Raw genomic sequence first — 20710 nt, 5'->3', positions numbered from 1 at the left:
CGGAGTTGTAACATCTTCAAAGCGCTCTTCTGTTGCCTCCAAGCGCAGGATGGCCCCAAACCGCCGCCGCCCCCTTCCCAGCATGCCTTGCTGGAGACGCAGGAAAATGGGGCGGTCGTCAAGGTAACGCTATTATTCTTATTCCCGGCGATATTTTTGCACCCCTGGTTTTTTGGTTGTTGTTGAAAAGCATCACATCCTTCCTTTATTCTTTATTTCCTGATTCTTTATTTCCTTATTTATTAACATGTTACTTCCTCATACCCCACACATACTGCTGTCTTTGTTTGTCATAACACAGATAGTGTGTTTTGGAATAGTTTGCCCATCCGGAGGAATAAACTGAACATGCCACTGTTCAAAATGTGATTATTATTGTCGACTTGAAGCGATGTTTTTATTTTATTTTTTATAACCACATCATAAAACCGGTAGTGCACCTGTTGTGAACATCTTGAACGCCAGACCACAACCGTCTGCGGATATGGAATGGCTTTGATGTTCGCATTTGATCCTCCAAGGAAGACGAGAGCAACAGAGCGCCTATCAATCCTTTAAGGCAGACAGCGAGCGCCTCCGGAGAACGGGGGCATTGTGCGCGGCGGCGGCGAGTAATTGCTGAGGTTGGCGAGAACGTAAAGCGTTTGAGAGGTGTTACTAAACCCGAGCCTGTCGGCGCGGGTTCGGGGCCTCCGGGTGCCATGTAAGGGCCATTTTTAATGAGATGCCATGTTTGTTTGTTTCACATTGAGGAGGAGTGTCCTCCAGCAACAGGAGCGAGCAGCATCTGTAAGGCTCAAACGCTTATTGTAAAATGAAACAGAATTCAACGGTGGTGCCTATGCTGTATTTTGTTCTCTTAGTGAGAAAAGATTGTTACGTATGTATATTATCTCAATCGTATGTCTTCCTTAACGATTAAGCTATTTATGAGACATAATATATTCAATTATACTTAATTTCTGTTGATTATGCTCACAAAGAGCTCCGAATGAGCTCATAAAAATGTGAAAATAAATCAATTCTATTATATTTTCAGTTAATACACTCTCTGTGTAGGTGACTGACTGTAGAATTTAACATGAGCGCAGATTCTTTGAAGAAGTCCACAACTCAAATGCTCAACATAAATATGCTAATTCCAAGGCATTGAGTTTATTCCTTCATATTTGCTCATCATACAGTGCAGTGGCCCCGTGCCATGCCTCTCTAAATCACTCGGTCTTGTCTAAATACCCAGAGGTCAAATGAATTGGCCAATGAAGTGTCACAGATGTAACCGATCATATTTGGCAATGGCCGTTGTTGTGAAAGACGAGTTTTTCTGCGTCTCCTCCTCAGCCGTCTGAGCCCAGCCTACTGCCTGAGGTGACAGCCGAGGACCAAGGGAAGATCTGTGTGGTCATAGACCTGGACGAGACCCTGGTGCACAGCTCCTTCAAGGTAAGAGAAGCCTCAAGTTCTCTTGTTGAGATTATTTTCATAATCGATTAATCTGTCGTTTATTTTCTCGATTAATCGATTAGTTGTTTGGTCGAAAATGGTGGCAAATGACGATCAGTGTTTCCCAAAGCCCAAGATGACGCCCTCAAATGTCTTGTTTTGTCCACAACTCAAAGATAATATCAGTTTACTGTCATACAGGAGTAAAGAAACCAGAAAATATTCACATTTAAGAAGCTGGAATCAGAGAATTTAGACCTTTTCTCTTAAAATTGTACTCCAAACGATTAATCGATTGTCAAAATAGTTAAATTTTCTGTCGATCGATTAGTCGATTAATCGTTGCGGCTCTACGCGAGAGCTTCTTCTGATTCGCTAAAAAAAATACCAAACATGTTTGGAGAACCTCAACTAAATTCTATTCTGTTGACTTAAGATATTAGTAAATGGCCGCCCAATGGCGGCGGTGCATTCATCTGCTTTTGCTCTGATTGATTGTCAATTAAGTTCAATTCAAGTTCAGTGAAAACATGAAATATGTTGTTGGAAGTGAATGATCGTGTGTTTTCTGTAGGGCTGTGATGCACTGTGATCGATGGCAGGCCGCGTTCAGCTGCTGTGTTCACTTCTTATGTAACGCCATGTTGAACGTACACAACCGTCTCCCCTCTGTGTCCTCTCTCTCTCTCTCCAGCCCATCAGCAATGCAGACTTCATCGTGCCTGTGGAGATAGAGGGGACCACACACCAGGTAAAGTACTCTGTGTGTGTGTGTGTGTGTGTGTGTGTGTGTGTGTGTGTTTTGCCGTAGAGAGAGAGAGGGGAGGGGAGGGGGGTGGGTCGTGTTTGTGTACGTATGTTGATGTGTTTGCAGCGGTTGCCGAGCTGAAGAAAAGGGATGGGTCTCTCGGAAACCGATCGGCCAGGTTTGCTGCTATTCTGGGTGTCAGGAGCCCTCTACTGGCCGGATGTCGACTCTCCCAACAGGGAAGGCAAATGGAAGTGGATGCATCGGCAAAAGAAAATGAGTCATTGCAGCCTGGTTCTATTCTAAAACTCCATGAACAAGTTCAGCGAGACGTATAACCGCTTTTTGTAGAGAAGGCGTAGAGAGAACATCTTCAGGGTGGACTGGACTATTTGCTTCAACTGGGGGGGGGGGGGGGGGGGGGGGGCATGGAGGTACTCGCTGTGCCTGCGTGGGACATGTGGCAATGCACTTAACAGAAATGTGATTCCTGTGAACCCCCCCTGCGCCGGGTGGTACGGACTCCTCTTTGTGGGCCTCTGCCTGGTTCAAGTAATCCAGGATAGGCTGGTTAACACCGGCACGGCCTATTCTTGATTACTTGTTTCGGGAACTGGCCGCCAGCAGCAACCAGACGGGCAGACGGACAGGACACGCGCTGTAAGAAGCTCATCGTTACAAATACGCAGCCAAGACATTTTACAGAGCTGATTAATTACTTTATTAATTCGTTTTTTTTAACGGTTTATTTGTTTGCTCACGCCTGCTCTGTTCCAGGTGTACGTACTGAAGAGGCCCTACGTGGACGAGTTCCTGCAGAGAATGGGCGAGTTGTTTGAATGTGTTCTGTTCACAGCCAGTCTCGCCAAGGTACTTCACACATCAGATATACACACAATCCAATAACATTTCATATCTTTTTTTTTTTGCACCGCCAACCGTCTTTGATTTGATGTTTGCTATATCTGATCTATGAGATGTTCTTCTTTTCTTCCTCTTCAATATTAGATGTCCCCCCTTACTGTGATAGCGCTTATCATGCTAGTCACCTCAGTAACCCCCCCCTCCCCACCACCACCTTTAATTAAAGTCTTAGATTGCCTCTATGCTAATCAGATGAGTCGATGTTTGATGTGTCGGGGGGCAATTTCCGTCTTGCCCGAGCAGCAGACAAGCGTATGTAGAAATGGCTTGCTTAGCCCGAGCTTACACATCCACACCTCTGTCCCCCTCCTCCTTCCTGCCTTTTGCCCCCCTCCTCCCCCTGGCCTCTGTCAGTATGCAGACCCAGTGACGGACCTGCTGGACCAGTGCGGCGTGTTCCGGACGCGGCTATTCCGGGAATCGTGCGTCTTCCACCAGGGCTGCTACGTCAAAGACTTGAGCCGGCTGGGCAGAGACCTCCACAAAACACTCATCCTGGATAACTCTCCCGCATCCTATATCTTTCACCCTGAAAATGCTGTGAGTTTTTTTTCTTTTTTTTCCACTTCTGCCGATTTGCCCGAGTGCCTCCTCCTCCTCGAAACAGGGCGGGAAAATGGCGATGGCGATTTGTTCCAGATGTCTTTACGCCGAGTGTAACGTTACTGCACATGCACACAAGAAACATTCGAGGCGTATTGAGAACTGATTTGAAGTAGAGCTGCGACGATTGATCGATTAACCGATTAGTCGATCGACAGAAAATTAATCGACAACTATTTTGATAATCGTTTTGACTACAATTTTAAGAGAAAAGGTCTAAACGATCTGATTCCAGCTTCTTAAATGTGCATATTTTCTGGTTTCTTTACTCCTGTGTGACAGTAAACTGATATTATCTTTGAGTTGTGGACAAAACAAGAGATTTGAGGGCGTCATCTTGGGCTTCGGGAAACACTGATCGTCATTTGCTACCACTTTCTGACATTTTATAGACCAAACAACTAATCGATTAATCGAGAAAATAATCGACAGATTAATCGATTATGAAAATAATCGTTAGTTGCAGCCCTAATTTGAATCCTACACCTCTGACGGTAGTTTGTTAACTTCAGTTTGCAGTCTTCACATCTCACCAATTACTTGTCCTCATTACTTGAGTCTGAGTCTGGAGTTGCTAAACATGAGCGTGAATCCACATGTAGGTGGAACACGCATGCCTGCCCTTGCCCAAAATTGAATAAAGTCATGGTATTAATATAGCTATCTTATTGGGACCTATTACAAAATACGAACAAAAAGTCTTATTCGATTAACAAGTCCAGAGTTCTCGTCTCCCAACTTCCGAGTCCGAATGCATGAGTGGTCGAGTCCAAGTCATCAGTGCTCACAAGTCACTCCATCCGTCTACATAGGGAAAATAAATCAATACAAATAAAACACCAACACACTTTAATGTACATCTGATCTGCAATAAAACCCAATGCAATAATTGCTAAATACTGCAATTTGTCCAATAATCAACTATCCACACTGTACAAATGTTATTTTACTGACTGGACCTAATGCACCTTACTGTGTATTGTTGATCATTATTATTAGTATTATTACCATCACGCACACTGCTGTATATAAGATAATAGTATATACCTCACATATTCACTTCTACTCAATGGTACTTGACAAGGATTGTAGAAGGAGGCACGCATTGGTGACACTTTCGTGTATCTAGGCTACCTAACTTCTATTCTATTCTTATTGTTGTGTTTTTTGTGTGTCTATTCTATGCTTTATATAATGTCTCTATGTTTATATTATTCCCTATCCAAGTGTGAGCAACTGTAGCATGACATCATTGTCCCCCCGGCGATCAATAAAGTGATTCTGATTCTGATTCTGAAATGAGTCCGAGGACTCAGACTCGAATCGACTACGACACTGGTTTGAACGTGTTTCAGAGCCCCATGCGGACACAATCCAGATTCTGTTTGTATTTGGATTGAGTCAAAGGGGGATTAATTTCACCCTTGATGTGTGAGTGACTGTTTGTCCTCCTCAGGTCCCCGTGGTGTCGTGGTTCGATGACGTGGACGACGCTGAGCTGCTCAACCTCCTGCCTGTGTTTGAGGACCTTAGTCAAGCTGACAATGTTTACACCCGGCTGGACCAGCTGCGAGGACCGTAGCTCTCTTCATTCAGGAGCTCTGGCTCCAAAAACCTCCTAAAGTACAATAGTCCCACATGTAGAGAACAGATACTCGGGGTCGATTTTCCAGACTTAAGAGTTATTTTCCCAGCCTCTACCCAGCATTTCTATTTAGAAAAAAATTGTATTGGTATTAGGCTTATGGAAATTCCGTGTCTGGAAACTTGGAAAGTTGGTTTAAACCTGAAACGTAGACTGCAACCCGGAGGCCTTTCCTCTGAACCTCAGTGCTTGACAATATAGACAACCACGGTTTGAAAGCACGATCAGAAAAGAGTGGGAAAGCGACAAACCAAAGCAGTCTAGTAACAATCACTCCAGCGAAACATGAATATTAAAGTGGTTCGTTTGCCAAAGCAGAAGCCTGCCTGCCCTGACTTGACTTTGGGGACATTGTTATATCATTGTGCCTTCAAGGAACAACAAAACATCAGCTCATTTCTCTTTTTTTAAATTTCCAATAGATTTTATACTTTTTTTTTTTTTTTAGGGAAATCTATTTTTCAACCAGTAAACCCGGTTCTTCTATGCAACCCGATTCTGTAATTACACGGACAATACCTCTCATGTAGCCAGTCAGTAATTGCATACAACAGATGTAAACATTAGCCTTATTTAATTGTAAATGAGCAGCAAAAACAAAGTGTATTTTACTTCTTTGTACTGTAAAGATCATCTTTTCTATCAAACATGCAGCATACATACAGTTACTAGTATAAGTGGCGGGTTGATATCTGATTATATTGGCCAGGAAGTGAAGTCAGTTGGGGCTAAATCCTTCCATTTGAAATCCCTCTGGTCAGTGGAAAGCAGACACACTGGAAATACGTTGGTGGCACATAAGATGGCCAATTGACATGCCACACTGTTCAGTCAAGGTTAAGTCGAATAACTCCTTTGTCCTAACGTTTCTAATGTTCATTTAATAAATGACAAAACTTGCACTTGTTTTATATTGACAGTGCTAAAAGTGACAACTGTGCCTTTTGAAATTCGGACGGAGAATGGTGTTCTGCCTGAGCGAGAGTTTTGCAGGACCTACACACAATGTGTCATGCTGAGCGTGAGAGAAAAGAAACTGTTCAAGAACAAGTGTAACGCCATCTGGCTGTGGTACTTGCAGTGCAACACTTGAAAATATCATCAGATTTGATAAATATTTTTTACTGTTTGAGTGTTTTTCCTGTATTTATTGGCCAATAACTGTATTGTCCAGTACCTCTTACTGCTGAACATTTTGGATTGTAATCTATTTGCCTACTTTGTTGCTGGTCTGGTGTTTAATAACTAACCATCTAGTTTTGTTCGTGCCTTCCAGTAATTTATGGTTAACAATACCAGCTGTTCAGAAAGACATTGCTGTCAAAGTTCACAGACAATTTAAAAAGTGAAGAGGTTAGATAATCAATTAACAAATAGACCTAAATCCAAGATGCGTTCAGTCGTGCAAGAAAACCACAATTGTCATCTGTTTTTTTCATCAGAATTTTATATAAGCTGAGATTTGGTGGGCTTGGTTCTTGGGTAATATCAAGGTTGTTCTATGATGTTTAATGTTTGATGCAATTATTGCCTGCATGTTGACCACTAAAATATGAAAAATGTACCAGTTATGATGAATGACCAAAAGTATTTTAGACAGTGATTGTCTGCTTAGTGTCTATCAGAATAATTAAAAAAAGAAACTAATTTGTCTATCCGATCAGACCAAAATCCTAAGAGACAGGTGCTAAAATAAAAATTGATTATATTTTACTGTCTGTCTGTGTTTTTCCCCTCTAAAGTAACACTGTCCCATCACAGAACCTGAATGTGTAGCATTTTGTGCTGCACCCCATAATGTTGGGCTGACTTTGATTAATGTATAGCAGTGCAAGCTGACACAGCTGACAGATACATTTGTCTTTTATCATGATAGTAAATCAGCTTCTCTGTTTGATATAGTCCATAGGCCAAGTGGCAAAGCCCAAACACTCAAGTGGGCAAATTCTATTCAAGACTTTTGAAAAGGTATCTCCACAGATGACATTTTAGTATGATAGCATTTGTAGAATGGTAGCTTCACAGTTATCAGCTCATGAAGTTAGCCAGCATCTACAATAAATTTGATTCTAGGTGCTGATGCATAATCCTATTCCAGGCTCATTTACTCATGTTTTATGAAAACATATCTGATGCAGTTTTGAAGTGTAGCTTCTTAGCTTTCATTCAAGCCCAGTTGTGATCTGACTGACAAATAGGGGTCTTCAAAGTGTCAGATTCATTTTTTTTATTGTTAGGTTTTTGTGGATTTTGGTTGCCAGGCAGGGTATGCAAGTCACTTCGCTCCACCTGCACCTGCCAAAAATAATTGTGACTGACATTTTTGTAACACGCTCATTTGCACTCCTACGGATCAATTTGCATCCCATTTCCATGTTTATCGGTATCGGGAGCCATCACGAACCGATTCGAGTCTCTGATTGTGAAGAAACTCAAACGTTGATGGCAGCACTATCAAGCGAATCCTTTCAGTTGATCTTGGTGTACGTTAACGCTAAAACACCCTACATAAAACAATAATAATAAACGCCGTTTCTATGGCAGCCATTTTAGGTGTACCGGGGAGATTACACACATGACACACCAGGAAGTGCCCTTTATTTCTACTCCCTGCTTGCATTGGACAGTAACGGAACTCTATAAAATAACTAAAACCATAGAATGTCCAAATTATTGTTCCACTATCATCAGTCGAACCTGCTAGATGGCTCGCGTTAGCTCTGGTTCTAATCTACTGGCTTTAGGACTACAATTTGATGGGCGTTGCCTTGATGACGTCACCATGTTGTAGTTCGCTGACTGACACGTACGTTTTAAAAACAAAAAGAGTGAAGCAGGAAGGAGAAAGAAGGGAGTGTGAACCGAAATCTGGGAGGAGAGGAGAGTGCTGAGTATGTTACGTCTGCATTTTGTGTAACGTTAACGTTGTTGTGTTCTAACTGTGCTGTATTTCTGGTCGTTATAAGCCGTATGTCGACGAATAGACGAAGCGTCGAATTGTGGTGACAGATTAGCAAACGCTAGCTTAGCCCGTCTTGGTCGCTAACGAGTGCTAGCGTTAGCTAGTCGAGTCGACAGTTTGTCACGAATTTCTTTCAGATATATAAACGTTCATCGAGTATACCTATTTATAGCAAGATGTTTAATATGAATTGAATGCACTAACGATAGTCTGGGCTTTGACCATAACTGTAGCTAACGTACTTGATAAAGTAGGTTATGAGCAAACCTGTTAGCGTGCTAACCATGATGGTGTGCCAGTGATTGAAGGCACTCACCGCTTGACGATATTTTAGCCTGTTGCGTAACGTTACAAAACCTAATCTGAAACTACGCACTTCTATTCCTGTCTCATCTGGTCTCTGGCCTTCATGTGTTATCCATTAACGTTGAGGTTGACATAGATTAATTACTCAAAGAATGGTTGCTCCGTTGGCAAGCTAACTAATGTAAGATGGCTACGTTACTTAGTTACTGCTGTTACCCGTTAACAAGCTACGTTACGTAGTTACTGCTGTTACTCGTTAACAAGTGTGAACAAGTGTGTAGAAAAGTGCCTTCTCATACAGACTGATGAGACCATGCATGTTGGAACACCGGGACCACCGTGATTGGTGCTCAACTGTGAGGACATCAATAATGTTACTGCAAGTGTGAGGTCATCGATGATGTCATCGATGATGTCATAATTGCAGTTGTGATGTCATACATGCCAAGCTATAAATAAGCGATGTTTCAGTCTGCTAAATTTTGATCGGTTGCCTTCCCCTCAGCCTGTTTGCCACAATAAAGTTTGAAAGACATCTCCGTGATTCTGACCAATCACCTGTGGCGCGTTCCAATTTAAATAATCCAGCACATAATAAGCGGAAGTTACAACTTCCCTACAAAGTGTTTGTAGACTGATCGTTTGTAGACAACAATACGATCACTTGCACCTAATGTTATTTTCCCCCTTTTTCCCCCCAGGAGGTAACGTCCAAATAAAGATCCGTACAGATCTCAACCCCCGGTTCCAAAATGAACGTGTTTGACCGCAACATCAACTTTGACGCTCTCTTCAAGTTATCCCAAATGTACGTACTACGCATGCAAGCGGTAGTTATGTGCAGTATGTTAGTCATGCACTTTATCAACTAAACATCAGTTTCCATGACCTGAAAGGTGTTGATAGTATTCTTGTTTTTTTCCCCACGCCCCAGCCCTCATTCCACCCAGGTGCACTTGAAGAATGTCTACTCCAGCTTGGCCGTGTGTATGTTGGTGGCTGCAGCTGGCTCCTACGTCCATGTTGTCACACGCCTCTTTCAGGTAACATTATTATCGTAAAATGATCACAAACAGAAAATTCAGTCTCCAGGTTGGAAAACTACTATGGAAACGATGAATTAATTATCAAATGTGATCTGACTCTGTAATGCTGCCATTTTTTTTGCAAGGAAAATCTAGTTCATCTAATGTACTAAAATTACCGTATTAGACGTATTGTCATTTGTAGGTATGTATCTGATGATGAAAACTCCTTGTCAGTCTGAATGTGGGTAAAAATAGATCGCCACATATTTTGCTTACAACTCAAGTGATATCAAACAACTACAAAAATGTGCAAACTTTTCATCTTGTTTGTTTTTTTGCTGCTCCTCAAAGTAATATGTCCAATTGATCGGCGCAAAAGCAAACAGTCAATCTGCTCTGATTTGGCCCTCTTACTGTCCTGCAGTGGGAATATTTCCCCTGGCACTGCAGGCACAGTGCAGTCATTGCCAACACCCCAGGATAAAGTACCGGTCCATTATGTAATATTTGAATAAGGATCACAGTAATATGTTGATTCAGAGAGCTTCTAACTCCCAGTGTGAGAACTACTACTACGTTGTAGTAGGATCACCAAAAGAACATGGTTGAAACGAGTCATTACTTTGATTTCCGGTGTCGAAAAAGTGGTATAAAATACTTTTTGCTCGCAACACTTGGACACATAATCATCATTGCAATATTTCGTACAATAATTGCGTTGAGGATGTCGGCCATAATCGCGCCACCCTAACGCCACTCTGTACGTTGTTCTCAGGGAGGCGTGCTGTCTCTGCTGGGCTCCCTGGGGATGATGTTCTGGCTCGCCATGACGCCACACAGCTCTGAGACAGAGAAGAAGAGACTGTCTATCCTCGCAGGATTTGCCTTCTTCACAGGTAAACTGATGCAAGGCCATTGTAACAGTTTTAAGCGCCGACTCAGAATTGGCTTTTTGTATGCATCTTCATCTTCCTGATCCCAATATCTGTGTACATAATACACAAAATATAGATATGTAGACATAGTACATCATATTTTGAATATTACGGTATGGAGAGCAAGCTGGCATTGAATACAAACCAACACCTAATGGGATAAGCTGTGTACCTGTATCATTATCCTGGATGTCATTGGTTTATCCCAATTGGAAACCTTATCATAGTTACAATCTGTAAAATAATTTATGTGGATTATTGTTATAAGAAATGTACCTGCACCAGGTCATAATTGATTGGAGTGCTTGGCTATCGCGAATACTGAGACAATGTTGGTGAGCATGATGAACATGCCAGGGTTTGTTCAATTTCAATCCTATATGAGTCTAAACGGTGTTCCCCTCCCTCCCTCCCTCCCTCCCTCCCTCCCTTCCTCCCTCCCTCCCTCCCCAGGTGTTGGCCTCGGCCCTGTGATGGACTTTGTCATTGCCATCAATCCGAGGTATGTGAAGATTACCTAGTACCAGAGCAATTTAGAGAGAGAGTGGCGTCAGCGGAGGACCAAAATGCGTGACTCATTAGCCAATGAACAGCCAAGAAGGGGTCTCGCGCTACTTTTGAATGCTGATAATGAAGCCGATAATGTACAATTTGATTCTTAAAAAAAACGTACTTTCAAAGTACAACACAAACTGTCAATTTTGCTGCAACTCGACAGTGCTGCTTAATCCAGGACCTTACTTCCTGGAACTCTTGAGACTAAAAAACTGGTCCATTCTCTATATACGGCTCTGCCTAGAACATCTGTGCACGAGCAGTTACTATTTCATGCAGTTACTTGCATGCTGATGTAATGGAAGCCTGTGCACAGGAGATTTGTGTCTGCCCGCCAGAAGCCGTGTCAAATTTTAACATTTTTATCCAGTTTTAAGCTCGAATTTTAGGCTGCACTTTTATCCATCTATACTGTTGCACCTTATCGTCATACTGGTCTAATTTGTTAATGATCGGCTCGCTGGGTTTTTGATTAGTTTGATTTAAAATCACTGACTCCTGAATGGACAGGCTACGCCTAGCCCTGCTAACCTAGCTTTGTTTTTAGCGTGTAGCTGGCTAAACAGCCTGTTTTACTGCGAATCTTAACTGTGATCAAGATTGGATCCCACCACTAACTCATTTTAAGGACTACCCGTTTCATCTTGGAAGTCAACTTGACAAACTTACCAGCGCTGATCCACCGCAGCGGGCCCTTCCTGGGCCCTCCGTGGTAAGTTTTCTACTACACCCCGCTCTGCCTCCCCTCCCGGGGCTGGTCTCAATCACATCACCGCAGCGGGTGCTGCGGCAGCTAAAATCCCGAGCGGCTCCCGGTGGTTCTTCCTCTCCCTGTTGCCTGTGTCTTGTCCATCTGTTGCAGCTGTGATGGCCTTATCGGTGGAGATCACCCAGGAGATCACCGGGCTGAAAGATGAATTGCAGTCCATTGAACGGCTCATCGAAGACCTTCTCCAGCGACAGACGGAACTCAGCTCCCGGCTATGGCACCTCGAACCAGCGCCTGGTCCAAGCCATGCCGATGACGGTCCTCCCTCCTGGGCAACGATCGTTAAGGGTCGCAAAAAGCATAAACAGCACACAAAGTTGCCCCCACTTCCATTCTACGACCCGTCCAGTATCGCCGACGAATCAATATCACTCTCAAACTTCTTCGCTCCGTTGGCCTCTCCGTCCCCCCACACCGTGTCCTCACCGATCCCCCCTCCTGCCCGCGGATCGGTCACTGTCCGCCCGTCTGTCAATAGGAAGCGCGCTGCTGCTAGCCTCTCCTCTCCCACGGGCTCGCTCTCCCCTCCATCAGCCCCCACCGAGAGCAAACGAGCCCGTGTGTCCACTCAGCAGCCGGACGAGGTGTCTGACCGATCGCACCCCCCGAACTCTTCCTCTTCTCCATCTTCTCAGCCTGCTGCTGTTATTGTCCAGCCCCTGCCCACTCCCATACTGTCGGCAGTCCAGGAGAATAATCAGCCAGCTCACCTGGACGCAGCTAGCGCGTTAGCAACTAGCGTGCTAGCAACTAGCCACACTGCTAGCCTCATTGCCAGAGACAAGCTTGCTGTTTACTACTGCTACCCCGAACCCGAGCGACCTGAACTCTTACTTGTTGGAGATTCAATCATCAGATTCGTTAAACTGCCCGGTGCTATAACATACTGTCTCTCGGGGGGCAAAACAACAGACTTTATAGAACTCATCCCTGCCCTCCTCGACGTCCATCCATCTGTCCACACTGTGATCATACACACCGGAACCAATGACGTAATGTCCAGACAATCAGCCAAACTACGAGAGGATCTGGACTCGTTAGCCACCACAGTCCAAAGTCTGGGGAGGAGGTGTATCTTGTCTGGCATCATCCCCCCCATGTCCAAGAGTTTAGAATATTTTAGTCGTGCTTTTAATCTGCACATATGGATGCAAAACTATAGTTCTGCTACTGGCGTTGATTTTATTAGTAATTTCGACACTTTCTGGAATAAGTGGGTCCTTTTTAAATATGATGGACTGCATCCTAATCAGAAAGGAACAAGAACGCTAGCCAGTAATTTTATCAATTGTATTGCTTTTAATCTACACTGACGGTTTCCCCAGCTAGCCCCTGCCCAACATTCCAGCTCTGCTTCCCATACCCCCCTCCCATTTAATGCGGTTCATGCCAGCCCACCCTGCACTTCCGGTCAACTTCCCCTCTACTCTCCTGTCCTCTCTCATCACTGCATTGGCTCCCCCTGCTGGCCAAATAATCTCACTGCGCCTCCTTCTCCCTCCCTCCCGCTCATCACTATCACTTCTGTTAATTTCACTGGCACTACACACCACCTAAGCCCCGCCATTAATTCTACCCCCTGCATTCCCACCATTAGCAGCCCTGCTGCACTTTCAATTCCAATTTTATCCTACCCTCGCCGCCCTGTCATTTCATATCACCATGCCAATACTTTTTCTTCCAACAAGGGTATAAATAAAAACAATCACATTCACATTAAACCGACTCCCACACCCCCTCAGTCCTGTAATGTTTTTAATTTTGCAGGAGGGCTCTGGAACTGCCAGTCAGCAGTTAACAAAACGGAAATAATCTCAGCGCACGCCCTCTCCCAATCCCTTCACTTCCTTTCCCTCACTGAAACATGGATCATACCTGGCAACACCGTCACCCCCGCAGCTCTCTCCTCCGCCTTTTCTTTCTCCCACACCCCCCGAGCCGTAGGACGCGGAGGGGGGACAGGACTCCTCATCTGCTCTGACTGGACCTACACTGTTACACCTCCCCCTCATTTATCCACTTCCAGTTTCGAATTCCATGCAGTCACTGTCTCCTTACCTGTCAAACTCTTCATTATCACCATCTACCGCCCCCCCGGACCCCTTGGCCTATTTCTCGAACAACTTGACCCCCTCCTCTCCTTCTTCCCAGAAAATAACACACCACTGATTCTCATGGGAGATTTCAACATACAGACATCCACTCTTCACTCCTCCCACTTCCTTAACTTCTTTTCCTCCTTCGACCTCGCCCTTTCAGTCTCCCCCCCCACTCACAAAGCTGGAAACCTACTTGACCTCATTTTCACCCGCTCCTGCTCCACCACCAACCTCACTGTCACCCCTCTCCCTATATCTGACCATTATTTCATTTCCTTCTCCCTTCCGATCTCCAGCCCCCCCACCAAGCCAACCCCCACCCACTCTATCACCACCCGTCGCAACCTCCGATCCCTTTCTCCGACGACCCTTTCCTCTGCGGCCCTCTCCCTCCTCCCCTCAGCCCAGCAATTTTCTCTTCTTTCAACTGACATAGCCTCCACTTTGCTCCTATCCTCTCTCTCCACTGCCCTCGACTCCCTCTGCCCCCTCATCACCAAACCCGCCCGATCCTCACCCCCCGCCCCCTGGCTAACTGAACCCCTCCGAATTCACCGCACCAAACTCCGAGCAGCTGAACGAACCTGGCTCAAATCTCACAACCCCACCGACCTCACAGCCTACCACCTCATCCTCTCCAATTTCACTGCCGCTGTCTCCCAGGCTAAAACCTCCTTCTTCACCTCCCTAATCCAGTCTTCTGCCTCCAACCCCAGCAAACTGTTCTCCATCTTCTCTTCCCTCCTCGACCCCCCGTCCCCCCCTCCCTCCTCCTCCCTCTCTGCTGACGACTTTTCAAACTTCTTCACCAAAAAGATTCAAGACATTAGTTCATCCTTCCCACCCCCAGTCCTTCCCATCATCAACCAAATCTCTCCACCCCCTACTTCCTGTCTCTCTTCTTTCTCTCCCCTCTCCTCCGAAGAAGTTCTGAAACTCATCTCATCAAACCGTGCCACCTCCTGCCCTCTTGACCCCATCCCTTCCTCCCTGCTTCAATCCATCTCCCCTGACATCTCCCCCTTTCTCACTTCCCTCATTAATTCCTCTCTATCCTCTGGTGTCTTTCCGACTGCACTTAAGACTGCACGGGTGAAACCCCTACTGAAAAAACCATCCCTCGACCCCACTGTCATTCAGAACTACCGTCCCGTCTCTCTCCTGTCATTCATTTCCAAAACACTCGAACGTGCAGTATCAAATCAACTTTCCACTCATCTCTTTCATAACAACCTATCCGATCCTCTCCAATCTGGTTTCAAACCCGCCCACTCCACCGAAACTGCACTCCTCTCCGTCACTCAGTCTCTTCTTTCCGCCAAAGCTGCCTCCCTCTCCTCAGTTCTCATTCTTCTCGACCTATCTGCTGCATTCGACACCGTCAACCACCAAATTCTCCTCACTACTCTCTCCGACCTGGGTATCACTGGCTCTGCACTCTCTTGGTTCTCTTCCTATCTCTCCCACCGCTCCTATCAGGTCTCCTGGAGAGGATCCCTTTCGACCCCCTGCACTCTTTCCACGGGTGTCCCTCAGGGTTCTGTCCTTGGTCCTTTTCTCTTCCTTCTTTACATGACTTCACTCCGCCACGTCATCACATCCCATGGTTTTTCATATCACTCATATGCCGACGACACCCAACTGTTCCTTTCCTTCCCCCCCTCTGACACTCAAATTCAATCACGGATCTCGGCTTGCCTCACAGACATTAGCACTTGGATGTCCAACCACCACCTCAAACTCAACATTGCAAAAACCGAGCTTCTCCTTTTCCCTGCCAAAGACTGTCCTGTAACTGACCTCTCCATCTCCTTCAACAACACTACTGTCTTCCCCTCACAAACAGCTAGAAACCTCGGAGTCACTCTTGATAACCAACTGTCCTTCACTTCCCACATCGCAGCAATAGCCCGGTCCTGCAGATTCGCACTTTATAACATTCGTAAAATTCGCCCGTTCCTCTCCAGACAAGCAGCTCAACTCCTCATTCAGTCACTCATTCTGTCACGTCTGGACTACTGCAACGTTTTACTGGCCGGTCTCCCTATTTCTGCCACTCAACCACTCCAACTTATACAAAATGCTGCAGCCCGTCTAGTCTTCAACCTACCAAAATTCTCCCACATCACCCCGCTTTTCCATGAACTTCACTGGCTTCCCATCACTGCACGGATCAAATTCAAAACACTTGTTCTGGCCTACTCATCAGTTCACCTCACAGCTCCACCATACCTACAACCTATGGTCAAGTTCCAGAGCCCTCATCGCACACTCCGACCCTCCACCAGCTCAGCACGCCTTGCCCCTCCCCCCCCACGTGGTTTTAACAGCTCCCGATCACGACTTTTTCCCCATCTTGCACCAAAATGGTGGAACGAGCTCCCCTCCGCAATAAGAACGGCCAAATCACTACTCATTTTCAAAAAACAGTTAAAAACACATCTTTTCAGTCTTCATGTTGCCCCCCTGTAAACCCTCTCTAGCTCCACCCTCTATTGTCCTATGCTCTTTTGTTTGTAAATATATTTTAATTTAAATTGCTGTTTTTACATTTTTGCTGTACTGTGTTGTAATCCTGTTGTATGTCGCTTTGGATAAAGGCGTCTGCTAAATATCAATAAAGTAAAGTAAAGTAAAGTATTTCAATGAAACAAAATGCTGTATTGTTTTTTTACCTCCTGGAAATACGTCAGAAAAAACTGGGTCACATGCGTTTGCTGATCACTACCAGCCTTGGCCCAGCTGTGGAAGTGTCTTTTTGCAATGTCTCTTTTTAGCCTTATGACATTTGTTTATAATTTTCCCAGTAAGCTGAGCTGTTTTTCTAGCGTGATGTGCAATTGGCACAGAAGTCAGCAGAAAAGGGGGTAAAGTGTAACATGAAAGTGGTGAATTAGAACTGAACTCCACACAAATATAAACACGTGTAATCAGTCCTCAGTTTGTGATTATTTACAATCCTAAATTGACTTTTGATGCATTGCCTTTTTCTCCACAGCATCATTGTGACGGCTTTCCTGGGAACTTCCATGATTTTCCTTTGCTTCACTCTCAGCGCCCTCTATGCCAAGCGCAGGAGCTACCTGTTCCTGGGAGGTACAGGCATTTTTTAATGTCACGATCCATAACATAAACATTTAGCAACACTCTATTCTGTTCTGTTCTATTCCAAATGCTTCTATAAAATACAGCACTTCTACTGATGTTGATGTATACGCAATTTGACGTCGTCTCGCTCCAATATTTGAAATTTACCCCCCATTTTAAAATGTTTACTGTTAATTCCCCCCCCCCCCTCAGGCACTCTGATGTCTGGTCTCTCCATCCTGTTCCTGATGTCCGTGATGAACATGTTCTTTGGATCTGTGATGCTGTTCAAGGTAGCTACACCGAGCTGCACCACCACTCATGGGACTTCCTATCAGCTGTGGGCAGTGTTGCTATCGAGTCGGACTCGAGACGGTCCTCGACACATTTTCATGACTTGTGACTCGACTTGGATTTGAGCACTGATGACTCGAACTCGAGCATTCATAGCATTTTGTACTCTGAAGTCGGAGACAAGGACCTGTACTTGTTAGTTGATAAAGACTGTTCTTATTTTTTTGTAATCCACCTTATTTCTAGCTGCCATGATGCCTGATGGGTGCTTCTTCCGGTGTAATAGACTGTTTTAACTTGTCAAAAAAAAACCGTGAGGATTTTACAGCAGAGCCATTCTGCTCTACAGCCGTGTCGTTCGGGTGGTGGGATAACGTAATGCATTATGGGTAGTCGGCTACTGTGGCTAATGCTAGCGGCTAGCGTAATAGTTACTTTACATGGCAGTAAAACGCCACTGAATGACCAAATTGATTTAACTTTTAGCCATTTCGAGTAACACTGTTTCCATACGGACCCCCAGCGTTGCTTAGTTGTTTATAGCGTACTCCAGTTTCCGGTTTATAATTCGGGTCTGCAGCCGAGTATAACAAAGGAAATGGCAAGCTGCAACAATAAGTCACGTTAAACCGGACCTTGTACCCACAATTATTTTTTACAGTGGGGCATTCAAAAATAAGGTGAATAGGCTTTAATAATTTGGCATAAGAAATGATTCAATTACGTGCCAGGGAAGGCACGCGTGTTCCACCTACATGCGCTCACGCTCGTGTTCAGTATCTCCAGACTAGGGACTTGTACTCGGGTGATGGGGACTCGAACTCGGAAAACACCGGAGACTCGACTCACACTCCAGATATAGTGACTTGACGGCAACACCGGCTGTGAGAGTCCGTTTTGACATGTTGAACCGGCACCTTGTAAATCATCTTTTTTCTGTCTCTTCCTTCTTCTCTGTTGCATTCTACCAGGCACACATGTACCTGGGGCTGATCATCATGTGCGGGTTCGTCCTGTTTGACACTCAGCTCATCATCGAGAAGGCGGAGAACGGAGACAAGGACTACATCTGGTGAGCAGTTGTATTGTGTGTGGCAGAACCTGCTCCCTGTGGGCCCTTATCTGCACGCTCATGCCTGCTGATAACCAAACGTCATGCAAATCGGGGGGGAAATTAAGATCTAGAGTCTCATTCAAAGTGAGGTCTACTGTCCCAGGATGGGACACCTATTATTATTATTATTATTATTATTATTATTATTATTATTATTATTATTATTTAAAAAAATTACAGATAAAACATTTTGGTACTTTTTTAAGGGATGTTACAGAATTAAGTCCTTGGTTGGCAATTGGATAACTTCAGTTATGCCGATGTACCGATGGTTTACGGGGCACCCTTAGCCTGCTTGTACAGTAAACAGTTGTATGTATATTTGTATTGTTTTTATGTTTGCTACATGATTGCTATGTGGTTTTTATGCTTGCCGTAGCACAAATCGCCCTCTTGGGACACATATTATAATACATTTGAACTTGATGCTCTGTATTTTATAGATAGCGAATTCATTTTCTTTTCACAAGGCACGAGTTAATTTAACAAGGATTTTGATATTATATTCTTGTTTTTTAAAGGCACTGCGTGGACCTGTTCCTTGATTTTGTCACCATCTTCAGGAAACTGATGGTCATCCTTGCCATGAACGAGAAGGTACTGTGTTTATTTCATAATCCCCATCTTTTGAAAGTTGACGCCTTCCATACTGATTATTTTAAAGAATGTTAAAATGAGCGTTTTCAATCTTTTTGGGAGGTTCTAGTCTAATTTTGGGGAATAGAAGATGGAAGATGATGAAACTAAAAATTATTTCTCCCCTTTTCAGGAGAAGAAGAAGGAGAAGAAATAGAGGAGGAGCATTTGATTAATTTGAATTTAAAAACAATCCGTGAGACAGGCACAATTCGCAACGCTGTTGGTGCTTTCACTTTCTGTCTTCATTTTCTGAATTAACTCCTATGTGGTCTTATATTATTGAGGTTTCTTTGATTTTTAACTTACAATAAGGGTTGAATGTAAGTTTATGGTCAACTAATGCTAGTCCTATCTTGGCTGTGAATGGAAAGTAGATTAATGCTGCAGTGACCATGCTTGGCCTATAGAGGGGAGCGTTGCCCTATAAATGATCCCAGATGCCGAGCAGCAGTTACTAAGGTTTTCATATTATTTAGTGCCATAAAGTAATGACATAATAGGCTCATTTAGCAGGTCACGTGAGCTTCTGATACTGATCATGGTTTTATTTTAAGTTATGTAATTTGATTCATTGATTTGCCTATTTATACAGTTTTCCTCAAATCTCATATCTGCAACACATCCCGTCAGATTTCCCCTGTAATTATTTATTCCCACAAAATTGTGTGTTGTTGACCAACATTTTGAGCGCAAGAATGGTGAAGCCTGCTTAGGCTAATCAGACCCATGTGTTGATCTTCACTACTCATTCAGACGCACTTAAAGCCACTCAGTGGTCAGGCTGTCGGACTGTGGCTGATGTAGGAGGGAGAGTCATTGCCATCTGTCCATTTTTTCGACCTGGATAACCAAGACATGCAACCTATTCAGATTGCGCCCATTGTAAAAAAAAATTGTCTTCAAAAAACCCAGTCTAAAATAGCTGTACTCTAGAAATTAGTTTGCCAAATGATGTGATGTTAACCTTACAATTTTTTTTGAAAGTGTATACTGTGAAGAACTTATTTTGTTGATGTACTATTGAAAATCTAATAATTTGATACATTTGCTCAAATAAAGTTGTTGAACATGATCAACCAAACTGATCTAGTCTGATCTGCTGCAAATATAGAAATTACACTTGGATATTAAATGTGTGTGTGTGTGTAAAGGAAAAAGTTAGCCAGATACTGTGCTTTTGTAACTGACACACAAGAACTAAATCAAAACATTTTAATTAGAAAGTTGAAAAAACGGCAGTAGGTACATATACCTCTATTAGCTAGGGAACATACCGCAACAGAGATGGTGACATACAAGATATGAACATAACCTACTAAGCAAGGAGACTGCAATTTTCACATAGAGAATAAAAAAAAGACCACAAATGATGTACATTTCACTTAAAATAAATAAATAGAAATACTTAATTGAATAGTGTAGCCATTTCTCTTTTCTATGATATTATTGCTGGTATATATTACCTTTAAACGTATTATGATTTAAAACAGACATATTCTGGCAATCTTTCTTACTCGCAAAAGAGAAATAATCTCAACATGATCAATAAAATTGTTTAT

General features: G+C 43.8%; 2 protein-coding genes across 2 annotated transcripts in view; both read left to right on the top strand.

Moving 5' to 3' along the window:
- ctdsp2 (CTD (carboxy-terminal domain, RNA polymerase II, polypeptide A) small phosphatase 2) overlaps nt 1-6492 on the top strand; it is a gene marked incomplete at its 5' end in the record, with an annotated part of 8507 nt that extends 2015 nt beyond the window's left edge. Inside the window, 6 exons of the mRNA XM_083656995.1 lie at nt 6-123; nt 1342-1443; nt 2138-2194; nt 2969-3061; nt 3470-3655; nt 5175-6492. Of these exons, the coding sequence (XP_083513121.1) occupies nt 6-123; nt 1342-1443; nt 2138-2194; nt 2969-3061; nt 3470-3655; nt 5175-5300 (682 nt within the window). The 3' untranslated portion in view covers nt 5301-6492. The remainder of the gene's footprint in view (nt 1-5; nt 124-1341; nt 1444-2137; nt 2195-2968; nt 3062-3469; nt 3656-5174) is intronic.
- Nucleotides 6493-8162: 1670 nt separating this feature from the next.
- Nucleotides 8163-20223, top strand: LOC310794669 (putative Bax inhibitor 1). Its single transcript, XM_083656669.1, has 10 exons — nt 8163-8254; nt 9333-9439; nt 9566-9674; nt 10435-10555; nt 11048-11096; nt 17016-17113; nt 17318-17397; nt 18370-18470; nt 19034-19109; nt 19282-20223. The coding sequence occupies exons 2-10, from the start codon at nt 9384-9386 to the stop codon at nt 19303-19305; spliced, it is 714 nt and encodes a 237-aa protein (XP_083512795.1). The 5' UTR covers nt 8163-8254; nt 9333-9383; the 3' UTR covers nt 19306-20223.
- The last annotated feature ends 487 nt before the right edge of the window (nt 20224-20710 follow it).

Source organism: Poromitra crassiceps (assembly GCF_964638095.1).
Source record: "Poromitra crassiceps genome assembly, chromosome: 20".
NCBI classification, from domain to species: domain Eukaryota; kingdom Metazoa; phylum Chordata; class Actinopteri; order Beryciformes; family Melamphaidae; genus Poromitra; species Poromitra crassiceps.
Note: the sequence above shows the minus strand (reverse complement) of the source record. Positions and strands in the feature narration are given on the sequence as shown.